This window comes from Chrysemys picta, chromosome 23 (assembly GCF_011386835.1).
Source record: "Chrysemys picta bellii isolate R12L10 chromosome 23, ASM1138683v2, whole genome shotgun sequence".
NCBI lineage: Eukaryota > Metazoa > Chordata > Testudines > Emydidae > Chrysemys > Chrysemys picta.
Genome location: NC_088813.1, coordinates 12,475,434 through 12,487,499, shown reverse-complemented (window position 1 = coordinate 12,487,499; position 12,066 = coordinate 12,475,434). Strand labels below are relative to the sequence as shown.

Sequence of the window (12,066 nt, the reverse complement as noted above, 5' to 3'; positions counted from 1 at the left end):
CCCAGAAGCAGCCAGCAGCAGGTCCGGCTCTTAGGCAGAGGGGCCACAGGGCTCTGTGCGCTGCCCCTACCCTGAGCACCAGCTCCGGACTCCCAATGGCTGGAAACTGACCAATGGGAGTTGGGGGGGGGGGGCAGTGCCTGTGGGCAAGAGCCTTGGGGAGCTGCTTGCATGCCTCCACCTAGGAGCCGGACCTGCTGCTGGCTGCTTTTGGGGCGCAGCACGGTCTGTGGTGCCAGGACAGATGGGAAACCTGCCTCTGTACCCCAGCTGCGCCATTGACCAGGAGCTGCCGGAGATAAACCCACACCTCAATCTCCTGCCCCAGCCCTGAGCCCCCCAAACCCCTCATCCCCACCCCAGAGACTGCACACAGAGCCCTGACCCCCTCCTGCACTCCCTGCCCCAGCCCAGAGCCCCCTCCCATACCCTGAACCCCTCATTCCCATCTCCAACCCACAGCCCTCACCCCCGGACCCCAACCCTCTTCCCCAGCCCAGAGCCCCCTCCCACATCCCAAACCCTTCATCCCCAGCTCTGTTGGGTCACGGGCATCGACAGTTTTCTTCAACTGGGTCGCCAGAAAAGAAATTTGAAAACCACTGAACTATATTCCAGCAAGTGACTGGTGCAGTTACATTAGCTTCTTTGAAAACCATACAAAACTTGCTAACACAGAAACCTAGTCTGGGTTGGGACCATATGCTACAGCATATTAAATTTAAACCATGCCACTTCTAATGCACTCTGACAACAACCAGCAGACTTAGTATGCCCTTAAGTACTTGGTTAGCCCTCCTACCATGCGGCAGGTTTGTATGGGGGACGTGCTGTTACGCAGTAAGTGGCAGCTTAGTTTGTTAGCTACAGCAATTGGATCCAAGCTAGAACTCTTAACAGGGTGACTTCCTCCGCCTTGTATCAGGAGCTTGGTCTGAAGGAAGTCACCTTCTCTTGTCAGGCTGCTGCCGCACATCGACTTCAGTGTAGGAAGGGGATGATGTTTGTATAAAACCACTCTTCAGAAAAGCGAAGGTGATCTGCTGCCACAGACAGGAATACCAGCTTTCCTGCCTTGTCCATCTGCTGCAGCCCCAGCTGATCCTACAAGAGAAGAAGACCAGCATGTAGTAGGCTACCAGAGAGGCTTAAATAACTTTCCAAAGCACCTTGGTCCCATTGACTTTCATGGGGACTTAGGTGATGGTTTGCAGTGTTGTAGCCATGTTGATCCCAGGATAGCAGAGAGCGTAGGTGGATGAGGTAATCTCTTTTATTGGAGCAGCTTCTGCTGGTGAAAGGGACAAGCTTTTGAGCTACACAAAGCTGAAGAAGAGCTCTGAGTAGCTCAAAAACTTTTCTTTCACCAGCAGAAGTTGGTCCAATAAAAGATATTACCACATCTCTCTCGTCTCTCTAATGGGGACTTAAGTTCAGATTGGTTCAGTGTAGCTAGAGTGCCTCCCATTTAACTTTTGGAGGAAAAGACTGTGATACAGAAATACAAGAGCAGGGATGGCCAAACTTACTGATCCTCTGAGCCGCATACGACCATCTTTGGAAGTTTGAGAGCTGGGGGCGCACCTGCCGGACTCAGGGCTTCAGCCCCACTCCCCCCTGCCTTGCTGGGCAGAAGCCCCTCTCCCACCACCCTGCTGCAAGGCAGAAGTCCCGAGCTCCCCCTGCCCCAGTCCGGTAGGTGGAGAATGGGGGGCTCTGTGAGCCACACTAACTGTAAAAGAGTCACATGCAACTCGCAAACCATGGTTTGGCCACCCCTGTACAAGAGTAACAGCAGATAACAGACCCATGCCCTCCTGTCCTGGACCCTTTAATTCTACCACCACCAAAATTATCTACAACTAGTGTGGATCCCACCGTATCTTCCATTAGCATCTACTCTTTACTATTTTTTCACTTCCGGGCGTTGATTATTTACAAGAGTTCCCCTTGTCTCTTTCTGGAATTCAAGTGCTGTCCCTGGCCCCCATCATCCTTGCCAAGCAGGGGAGCCCTTTACTAGAGTCTGCAATAGAACAGACCAATGTTTTGTTGAGAATAGGTGTGGGTCAGTTACAACAGCTCTTGGAGTTCAGGCTGTATGGAAATAGCCCTTTCCTTTGCGTGGGGGAATTACACGGCATAATGCAACTGCCCTGCTAGGAAAATGGGGCATGGGCTGCTGTGAGAAGCATGAGCTTTCAACAGCTTATTTAAAAAGAAGGGAACTGTATAAGTGCAATGAAAGCCGGACTAGAACGGGCCCCAGGAACCAGGTCTTCCCTGCCTCAAAACTACCTGCTAGGCTGAGGATGCAGTGCTATTTTATCAAGGGCTCTCACAACGTTCCCTGCATCCTGGTGGGAAGGCCATGGGCCAAGTTCATGGGTTGCTGCAGTGAAGCATTCATTCATTTCCCACACTTAAAGGATCTCACACCCAAAGGGAGAGGCAACCCAGCTGGCCAACGTGTGCATGAGGCTGTAATCAGCTGGTAGAGTGTGCGCCACTTTTAGATCGGTTTTTAACTTCAATGGAGTGACTCCTGATTTAGAGCAGTGTAAACAAGATCAGCATGAAGCACATAGTGGTAGCCTAGCCGTTTTAAGCTGGTGTAGGCTGAAGAAATTGTGCAAGCCATACCAAGTGAAATATGAATACCAGGGACTCTCTAAAATAAATAAATAAACCCTCATCCGGTGCTACCTGGCTTGTTCCAAAGGCCTAACTTTGCTCCGTAGAAGTACTTTTCAGCTAAGTTATCTCCAGCAGAGACTGGAGGAGAAAGGCTAGGTCAGGGTGCTGGCCTATAATTCAGAAGACCGGAGTTCAATTCCCTGCTCTGACACATTTCTGTGGGACCCTGAGGTACTGAGGTTCCTCAGTTCCCTATCTGTTCAATGGGGGAAACAGTACTTGGGAGGATAAGCGCATCTTTCTTGTGCTTAATCAGCAGATCCAGCCTTTTCCTTTCATGGGAACTAAGTTCAGATACAAAATGCGATCTCTTTGATGAGAGAGAGAGAGGCTAGATAGTGGAACCCTGCCAAGATTCCTGGGGAGAGCTTAAACTACTTACAGTGGAGACATAGGGTTGCCAACCCTCCATGATTGTCCTGGAGTCTCCAGGAATTAAAGATTAATTTTTAATTAAAGACGAGATGTTGTGATGAAACCTCCAGAAATATGTCCAACCAAAATTGGCAACCCTATGGAGACGGGAGATTCTTCCATAGAAGATCCAGCTTTTTACCTTTGTGTACAGCGAGGTCTCCTGCAGGGGGATGGTCTCCTTGGCTTGCCCACTTCTATAATATCCAAACCACTATAGAATTAAAACAAGGAGACAACAGAGCTGTTGTAGAAACGAGCTTATTCTACATCTCACCACTGAGGCCTATTGCTGGACAGAATGTTCCTCTGACTGAGGAAGAGATGGAGCTCCTTGCCCCTACTTGAATCCACCAATGACTTCTTCAGATTGAATAAACCCCAGAGAGCCCTGCTATCAAAGGGCAGCACAGAAACTTTAACATCTGAAGAACCCTTGATTTACAAAACCAATTAAAGTTTGAGGGCCAATACGGTCCTTACCTAGCATCTCATAGATAATGGCAACTCTTCAGAGCATGAAATGCTCATCCTTAGGCTTACACTGCCAACATAAATGATCAGGTATTGTACATTCCAACACCACCACCTTGTGTCTGACCCCTAAACGAACACTATTCTTTCAGAGTCATGGTAGGGTGAAGTTAAAGGTACTAGAACAAGGTTCACTGCAACCCTCATCTGTGCTTAATCTGATACAAGGCAGCCTTAATCTAGACCATGATGTATTTGAGCAACTCTCCTCCCACCATAGCTATCCAAGGCTGTTATCGCCAGTCAGGTTGTCTGATCTCCACACAGTGGTTCTAACAGATCTGGATCATCACAGGGACTTTTTGGTGCAAGGATCCTGTCTGAAGAATTTCTCTCCCTGAGGATGTCTGCCAGAGACCTTCTATCGCCACCTACAAGGTTTGGAGCATCTTGACCACACCGAGACCATTTTCCCGTCCCTTTTCTGATTTTCTTTTGCCCAATTTATTTGTGAAACTGGCTGGACCTACATTAGTGGATCCAGTTTTGGTTACTGCATCCTTGATTTGTATTCAAAGTTGGGCACCATTCATAAAACTAGACAATGACAAAGGCATTTAGCAAGTGAAAGCTCCTGTCTCACTGCCTTATCCCAAGCACCTGGAGGAGTTGCTCACCTCTGAGGCTGGAGGGTCTACCATAGAGTCATTGAGAAATTTCACCATCACAAACTTTTTCAAAGCCATCAAGTTTTTCTTGTAGGTCTCGTTGATGCCCTGGGAAAGATGTCAGAACAAAAATGATGGAATCTTGTCAGAAATAAGGCAGTCTGGAGTCTCACTGAGATGGGGGCAGCCACAAACTTTGTCAAACAGATGACATACTTGTCACACATTGAAGCTGGGCTGTTGCTCTCAGCATGCCAGGCTCCTGACCCAGCCACGGCAGTGCCTGCCTTCCTCCCCGTCAGGGAAAGGACAGCCCATGATCTCGGCTAGGGCTAGTCAGGGCAGATGCACAAGACAACGCTAGGAATGCGTGACTGGGAATCTGGAATCCCCACATTCTAATCCCAGCACTGACACCAACTTCCTATGATGATGTCACTTATCCCATTTCACAGATGGGGAACCCACCCACCCCCACCTCACAGGGAGTTTGTGGGGATTAACTGGTTACTTCAATCTGCTTTGAAAATGGAGAGCTATACAAATCTTGATTCTGATTACACAGAAGAAGGCAGTCACCACTCTGCTGCCGTGCTGTGGAGCAGCTATTGTGCAGACAGCCACAAGCAAAAACATCTGCAAGAGCACTGGGAACTGTACCAGACACACCGGGACGAAGGGTGCTACCTTTTGGCCATCCCTACACCACAAGGGAAAGAACCACTAAAGAGTTAAACCTCAAAGACCCCAGCCATGAAAACAACGAAGGGAAGAAAATCTCAGCCATCCCAAATAACAAGCCAGGCTCAGAACTCTAAGCATGGCATCTGCCCTTACCTTCTCCTGATTGATGTCAGCCAGGAAGATGCTGTTTTTCCGGTACTCATCTTCCTTCACGGGGTCATGCCAGTATTCTGCCTGCACTAGGCTGGATGAGAGAGAGAATAAAGCTCACACTGGAAACACACAGGCCAAAGGAGCATCTCACCTCAGCCTTTGCAGTCGGCGTGGTCCCCCGCCGAACATACTCACCGCTCCTGAATCACCTTCGTGTAGACGCCAAGGTCCAGCATCTTTCGGAGCCAGTCACAGATGCGGGACTTTTCCCCGGGACAGCGTGGAAAGCCAAACACACCTGGGGCAGCAAGTTGTGCATCTCTAGTCAATGGTCAGCACTGAAAGCCACTGAATTGCAACCACAAAGAAGAACCACCTCCTCCTGACACAGCAACTGGAATTACTCCAAGGAATCCAGATGTCTCTAATCCTATAATCCCATTACAGACAGCCTGCCCCCAAGGCACTATTACATGGAGAGAACTCAATGTTCTTTAGCTGACCAGCAGAGGGTATCATTATGGAGAAGATGGTCATACAGATAAATGGAAAGGCCTCCTAGCTCTTTAGTGATCTGAAGCCACACTATTGTTCCTGGCAGCATATTGGGCAGAGTGCACTAAGCAGAAACTCACGCCATGGGGCTGCCACCAGTTCCCTTGGGAGATTATTCCTGTCTTGGAGCTCTCAGTGGCAGAAGTTTTCCTTGGTATTTAGCCATTTTCCTGTCTTGAATTTCATCCCCTTATCATTCATTTTACCTCCCTGAACCACCCTGAATAATAATTCTCCCTCTGTGGAGTTTAATACTTCAAATGCTGATAGCTTCAGGTCCCTGTCACCCAATCACTATTTGGCCAATCTCAATAAATTTAGTTTTGTGGGAGCTCCTACACCAGATCAGGCTATTGCTCTCTGCAGTCCAGTATCTGCTCCAACACTAGCCAATCGACAATGCTTCTGACGTAGGTAGAAGGGAGCTACCTGGCTAATTGGATAGTCACATACATTGGGAAGATTCCTTCCTGACCCCTGAAGTGGCCAGTTTGCATCCTGAAGAATGACATTTGTCTGTCCCTATTTTAGCTTGGAACCACTTTAATAGGTTTGCTGACAGATGTTAATCCTAACTCAAGATCAGCCCAGAACACAACAAGCACTCGCCTAGTGATCAAATCCATTCAGGAGACAAGGCAAAAGTATCCAGTTATTTTATTTCAAATGAAAGTAGGTCAAAAAGAGGCTTTCTGTGGGGGGCTTTTGGGGGCAGGGGAAGAGGGGTTGTTTTATCCTATCAGCAGCTCCCCCTCCATTCACTACATGCAGGTTTAGGAAGCAGGGATGACACAGAGGACTCTAGAAACCAAAGAGGGAGTTACCTTGGTGCTGTCCCCCAATGGAAATCAAATTGAACATTGGAGGAGAAGGACATCTCTGTGCCACTGCCCTCCTGGGGAAAAGAGAGAGGGTTTAGCTTCCCCCTCCTATACAGATGCTGGGCTGTTTGTATATAGCACTTTAAATAACCACATTCAAGCTCTGCCTGCGACCAGCTTTAAATGAGTTACTTAGGGACTTTTGAAATGTTATCCAAAGTCCCATCAAGGGGACTTACATGCTTTTGAAAATATTACCCTTAACGGCCCTGTGCCTCGGTTTCCCCATCTGAAGAAATCTTATCTGTGTTACAAAGGTGTTGTGATGGTTAGTTCATAATTGTACAGTTCTTAGAAAGACTCATACGAATAAAGCATTTTAAAATAAATGTATCCTCGTGCCCAGAGAACACTTATTTACATTTTATTTTGAGCCCTGTGGGAAGGTGTTGGGGAGAGAGGGAGATTCCCACCTGAACTTCTGTAACCTAAAACATTTGCCCAAAAATAAATTAATTAAATTAAATCCAACTGTAAACTTACAGGAACTGGCCTCCCTGGGAGAATCCCATAGAATTGTAGCCTCCTTGCAAGCGAGGGTCCTTCGCGAGTTTGTCACAAACCAGCATCACTTGTTTGTTCACATTCATGAAGTAGCTGTTCTCCATATCCTGAGGAATAAGCCAGAGAAACAGATGGGCAAATTATCTTTGCAATGGGCTAATAGGTTAATTTTAATCTTCTTGTTCTTCATAGGGACTAAGATTTCTCCTTAAATTCCATGAGTTATAGGTAGGCCCCAATTTTACGAGACTCCCTTTGTGAACTCCCAGCCCAACCGTAAGCTGTCATATTTCCCCTGCCTTTATTAAAGTTTGGATCCTCCCTGGACTTCCACAAAGCCAAGGTTTACCTGCACCCTCTATGAATCCAGGTAACAAGACATGTCACCCATTATTGTGATAGCTATTACTAGAACTACACTCTAATACATAGCTTGTAATATAAGCCTCTTGGCCATATATAGCACAGTCAACAATACAGGTGCAGGAGCCAGGCTATAGCTTTGTTACACTAGTAAAACACAATATAAAAATGAGAGTTTAAATAAAAACATGCGCTTAGCTTAATAAATAGGAAGGGACAAATATCTCCCTTAAAAAGCATGGGACCTCATCACATAGCTAATAGCTGTAGAGCAGGGGTGGGCAAACTTTTTGGCCCAAGGGCCACATCTGGGTATAGAAATTGTATGGCGGGTCTCACAAAATTGGGGCTAGGGTGCAGGAGGGGGTGAGGGCTCTGGCAGGGGGTGTGGACTCTGGGCTGGGGCCAGAAATGAGGAGTTCAAGGTGTGGGAGGTGGCTTGGGGCAGGGGGTGTAGGGGGCGAGGGCTCTGGCTGGGAGTGTAGGCTCTGGGCTGGGGCTGGTGGGGTTTGGGGTGCAGGAGAGTGCTCCAGGCTGGGACCGAGGGGTTTGGAGGGCAGGAGGGGGATCAGGGTTGGGCCATGGAGGGGTGGCTCGGGGGTGCAGGCTGCTCCCGGAAGCAACAGTATGTCCCCCGTCCGGCTCTTACACAGAGGCATGGCCAGGCGGCTCTGCTGCGCATTGCCCTGTCCGCAGGTGCTGCCTCTGCAGCTCCCATTGGCCACGGTTCCCGGCCAATGGGAGCTGCAGGGGCAGCATGGGGCGCGGAGTCCCCTGGCTGCCCCATGCATAGGAGTTGGAGGGAGCACATGCCGCTGCTTCTAGGAGCCACGCAGAGTGGCCCCAACCCTGCTCCCCAGCTGGAGCGGGACAAGCCCCAGACCCCACTCCCCAGCGGGAGCTCAAGGGCCGGATTAAAACGTCTGGATGCGGCCCGCAGTTTGCCCACCCCTGCTGTAGAGGTTTCAAAACACTAATCAGTGGGTTTGGGTATGAATCCAATTTGAATCAGGGATTTGTCACATCCCTAGTTTTCTTCAACATGTGATTAACTAGACTTAGTCAGTTTCTCCAAGACAAAGATGTTTGATACAGTAAAAAGGTAATAGTGAAAGCTCTGTCTGTGTCTTTATGGATCTACGTCAAAAGCAGAGACTGGACATTATTTACAGCACCTTTAAGAGTGCACAGTGATCACTAACCAGAAATACTCAATGAAAGCAGAAGCTTTACATAGGATAACTGTGACTTTACCTCTACCGCGTTGTGTCCAATCTGTAGCGACAGAACGTAAATTCCTGGTATTTTGTTTTCCACTATTTTTTTAATGTATCCTAAGCTTCCAGGGTTACAGCAGCTGTCTCCTGCAAAAAGGATAAGGGAAATTTTCATCAAACATCATAAAACCATCGCACACTTGATGGCTGAGGTGCTGAATACCAAACTTCCAACCTCACCAGGGAAAGCAGCATGCATTTTGTCAAGTGTCAAAGCAGCAAATTTTCACGCTCATTGCACAAAGCCTCCTCTGTAAATGAACCATTTGAATGCACTTCCTGGTTCCAGCCCATGGTGGCCTCCTTTCACTTTCTTGCTAATAAGTTCATGACATTGATTTAGACTATCAAAATATTAAAGCCAGCATGGACGCTGAATTCTCACCCAGCCTTCCAGGCCTTTCCCTTATTCCCATCCTTATGGATGCTTTCCATTTTGACTGAACTACCATTTGAATACAAAACAGTCTATACACGATGCTACAGCGGTTCAGTACCCTGCTCCCACAGGAATATCTTATTTGTGGTATCTTTGGCCCAGACACTTCCAGAGGCATAGTCTAGTGGTGCAAGCTGAGGAGCTAGGAACTCCTACATATGAATTGAGTGTGGCAGAATTCAATTTTTGTATATATAATTTTGACCAATGTCGTTGTTTATTTTTAAGCTTTTTTTAGATCTTTAGTCATTTAAATGTTCACAGCTGTGCAAAATTATGGGGGGGGGGGAAAGACAACTGGAGACGGTCAATCAGTTAATGACAGACATTGAGATTCCGAAGTTAAAGCTTTATAACCATTAAAACCAAGTGTCAACATGTCAAAATATACCAGATAAATACCCTTCAATCTCTAACAAGTTCCAAAGCAGCATTTTTCTTACTTTGTCTATCTGTAAATTTTAGTTCTCATTTATGGAAATATTTTTTCGTCAGTTTTTGTGCATACAGTGAAATGGGTGTCTACCAACACTTACCAATACAAATCTAATCCTTCCAAACCTAATTTCTGTCCAGGCTCTTACACTGCCTTTCTTTAAGGCCTTGAGCAAGGCTCTCTGTGCCCAAGTCTCCCTGTTAACAGGGCTAATATCTAGACAAGGATGTTGTGAGGATTACTTACTGTTTATAAAAGCAATAAGCATTATTACTATTATTAGGTTGAACTATCCTTTACAACGCTTATCATCTCAGGTAATAAGAAAAAATGCAGGCAACATGATCAAATGGAGAGGGCACTGGACTGGGAGTCTGGATTCCCCAGCTCTACCAGAGACCTGCCTCAGTTTTGCCATCTGAAAAGTGCGGATAATGATATTTGTAAACAAGTTATCAAGGTGTTTATTTAAAATCCTGCCAGTGCTACAAAACATAACCACGTTAAAACTGGTTTGTGAAACTGCAGGCAAAAAGAAAGCACATGACCGGATCACAACCATGTTTAAATGTGATACATAATGTAGACAGGGCCTAAAATCGAAGATAACTGAGTAGGGAACTCTCCCAAAGGGTGCTGGGCATCAGAGTAGTTCAACTCTTTAGAAGTCACCTTGATCCTTCATTCGCAGTCCAACTTCCCACACATCTATCACTACTTCGCTTTCTTCCATCCCCCATTTCACAAGGAAAGGGTGTTGCCTGCACTGTGGTATCACCCTCCTGGCAGTTAAATGAGAGTCATGTGATAAATGTGGGTTGTTTTTTTTATTCCAGACAATCTGAAATGTGGCCAAAAGTGAAGTCACTAGGGCAGAGAGCACAGCTACTTGTTTGGACCTGTGCGCACACTGGCTAATAACCTGCTTTCCACCCTCCCCATGTAAGATCCCAAGATCTCTCAAGGCAAGCACGCTCTGCACACAGGCACCGTCTCTAAACCAGCAGCTGGGATTAGGGAAGTGAGAGATCCAGCGGGGAAGTAGTAAAAAGCACCGCGGAGAACTGCAAAGGCTGCACTGCACAGGAGGCTCGTAGTGCACGGAAACACCGCTTCCGCCCCCAGCTTCCTCTCTGGGGGCGGGGAGGGGGAATAAGAGCGGGGAGACTGGTCAGACAAGAGCCCCCAGGCCCTCCCTTTGCAGTCCTGGGGCTGAGAGCATCAGCCTGACCCCCCACCCCTGCATCCCTTGGCGGGGCAGCAACAGACCTATAACCCGCCCTCAGCCCTGCAGCGCCCTCTTCCCAACCCGCCCCCCACTGCACCTGGGGGGGTAGCACCAGCCTCGCGGCGGCCTCTCCCCAGCACTCACCCATCCCGTGCCACATGACCAGGGGCACCGGGCCCGCGCGCTGCCCCGAGCAGCGCCCGCCGACCAGCAGGCAGGTGAACAGCACCACCGGCACAAGCCTGAGCGTCGCCATCTTGGATTATCACATGACCCGGCAGCGGGTGGGCGGGGCTCTGGGGCCGAGAGTGGGCGGGGCAGCTGGGAGGAGGCTGGTTGTGGAGGGGCGCCCTGGACTGGGGGGCTGCAGGGGTCACAGGGGATCATGGGAGGAAAGAGGAGCTGATGGAGCCATGTGGGAAGGGAGCTGCAGGGATGGAGGGGCAATGTGGGTCAGAGGGTGATAGATCCATGGGGAGAGGGGGCTGCAGAAGTCACCGGGGATGATGAGGGGAGATAGAGCCATGAGGGGACGGAGCTGCAGGGGTGGTGGGGCAGCAGTGGGAGTCAGAGGGTGATAGCGCCATGGGGAGAGGGGGCTGCAGAGGTCATGGGAGGAAAGGGGAGATGATGGAGCCATTGGGGAGGGGCTGCAGGGATGGAGGGGCAATGGGGGTCAGAGGGTGATAGAGCCATGGAGTGATAGAGCCGTGGGGAGAGGGGGCTGCAGAAGTAACCGGGGATGATGAGGGGAGATGATGGAGCCATGGGAAGAGGGGGCTGCAGTGGCCATGGGGGCAGAGGCTGTCCTCAGTGTGATTTGACAGCAAGATAAGGGAAAGTGCCTTTTGATTTCAGAGTGATGTATCACCAGGAGAAGAGAGGCAGGCCAGTACCAGGGTGAATAGACACATACCCACACCCCCGAGACTGTTCAGCCCCTGCCCAAGGGAGGGCACATACAGATGAGTAAAAAGGCGGCTGAGGGATTGCTGGGATTCCAGCCCTAATGCAGACCAGGCCCCTCATCCCATTGCATGTCCCTGCCCAACCCCAACGCTATCTCCACTTCTGTAAGAGCCTGAATCCCCTATTGAGTTAGACTTATGTTTATTAAAACTGCCTCTCCATGGCTGCCAGTGCCCTGCAAACCCATTAGAAACACGCTAGCAGACAGTCATCAGCGAGAGGGAGCTTCTTGTATATCATAAGTTGGGTGAGTGACGGGGTTCCAATCAGCTACACCTGTACAAATATACTAGCAGCCCTGGGGTTGCTCAAGTGTCACTGAGA

General features: G+C 48.9%; 1 protein-coding gene across 1 annotated transcript; it reads right to left on the bottom strand.

Moving 5' to 3' along the window:
• Positions 1 to 608: 608 nt before the first annotated feature.
• On the bottom strand, positions 609 to 11,075 carry PPT1 (palmitoyl-protein thioesterase 1). Its single transcript, XM_005302093.5, has 9 exons — positions 10,918 to 11,075; positions 8,648 to 8,757; positions 7,010 to 7,137; positions 6,470 to 6,540; positions 5,286 to 5,388; positions 5,091 to 5,181; positions 4,263 to 4,361; positions 3,254 to 3,325; positions 609 to 1,104 (listed from the first exon to the last, which is right to left on the bottom strand). Exons 1-9 carry the CDS (start codon positions 11,027 to 11,029, stop codon positions 982 to 984), a joined length of 909 nt encoding a protein of 302 aa, XP_005302150.2. The 5' UTR covers positions 11,030 to 11,075; the 3' UTR covers positions 609 to 981.
• Between the last annotated feature and the right edge of the window lie 991 nt (positions 11,076 to 12,066).

Excerpts from the sequence above, each read along its gene's own strand:
- PPT1 (XM_005302093.5), bottom strand. The coding sequence starts at position 11,029 with ATGGCGACGCTCAGGCTTGTGCCGGTGGTGCTGTTCACCTGCCTGCTG. Across the intron at positions 8,758-10,917 it reads GGTCATGTGGCACGGGATGG|GAGACAGCTGCTGTAACCCT; the intron begins GTGAGTGCTGGG and ends TCCTTTTTGCAG. Across the intron at positions 5,389-6,469 it reads CATTGGGGGACAGCACCAAG|GTGTGTTTGGCTTTCCACGC; the intron begins GTAACTCCCTCT and ends TTGCTGCCCCAG.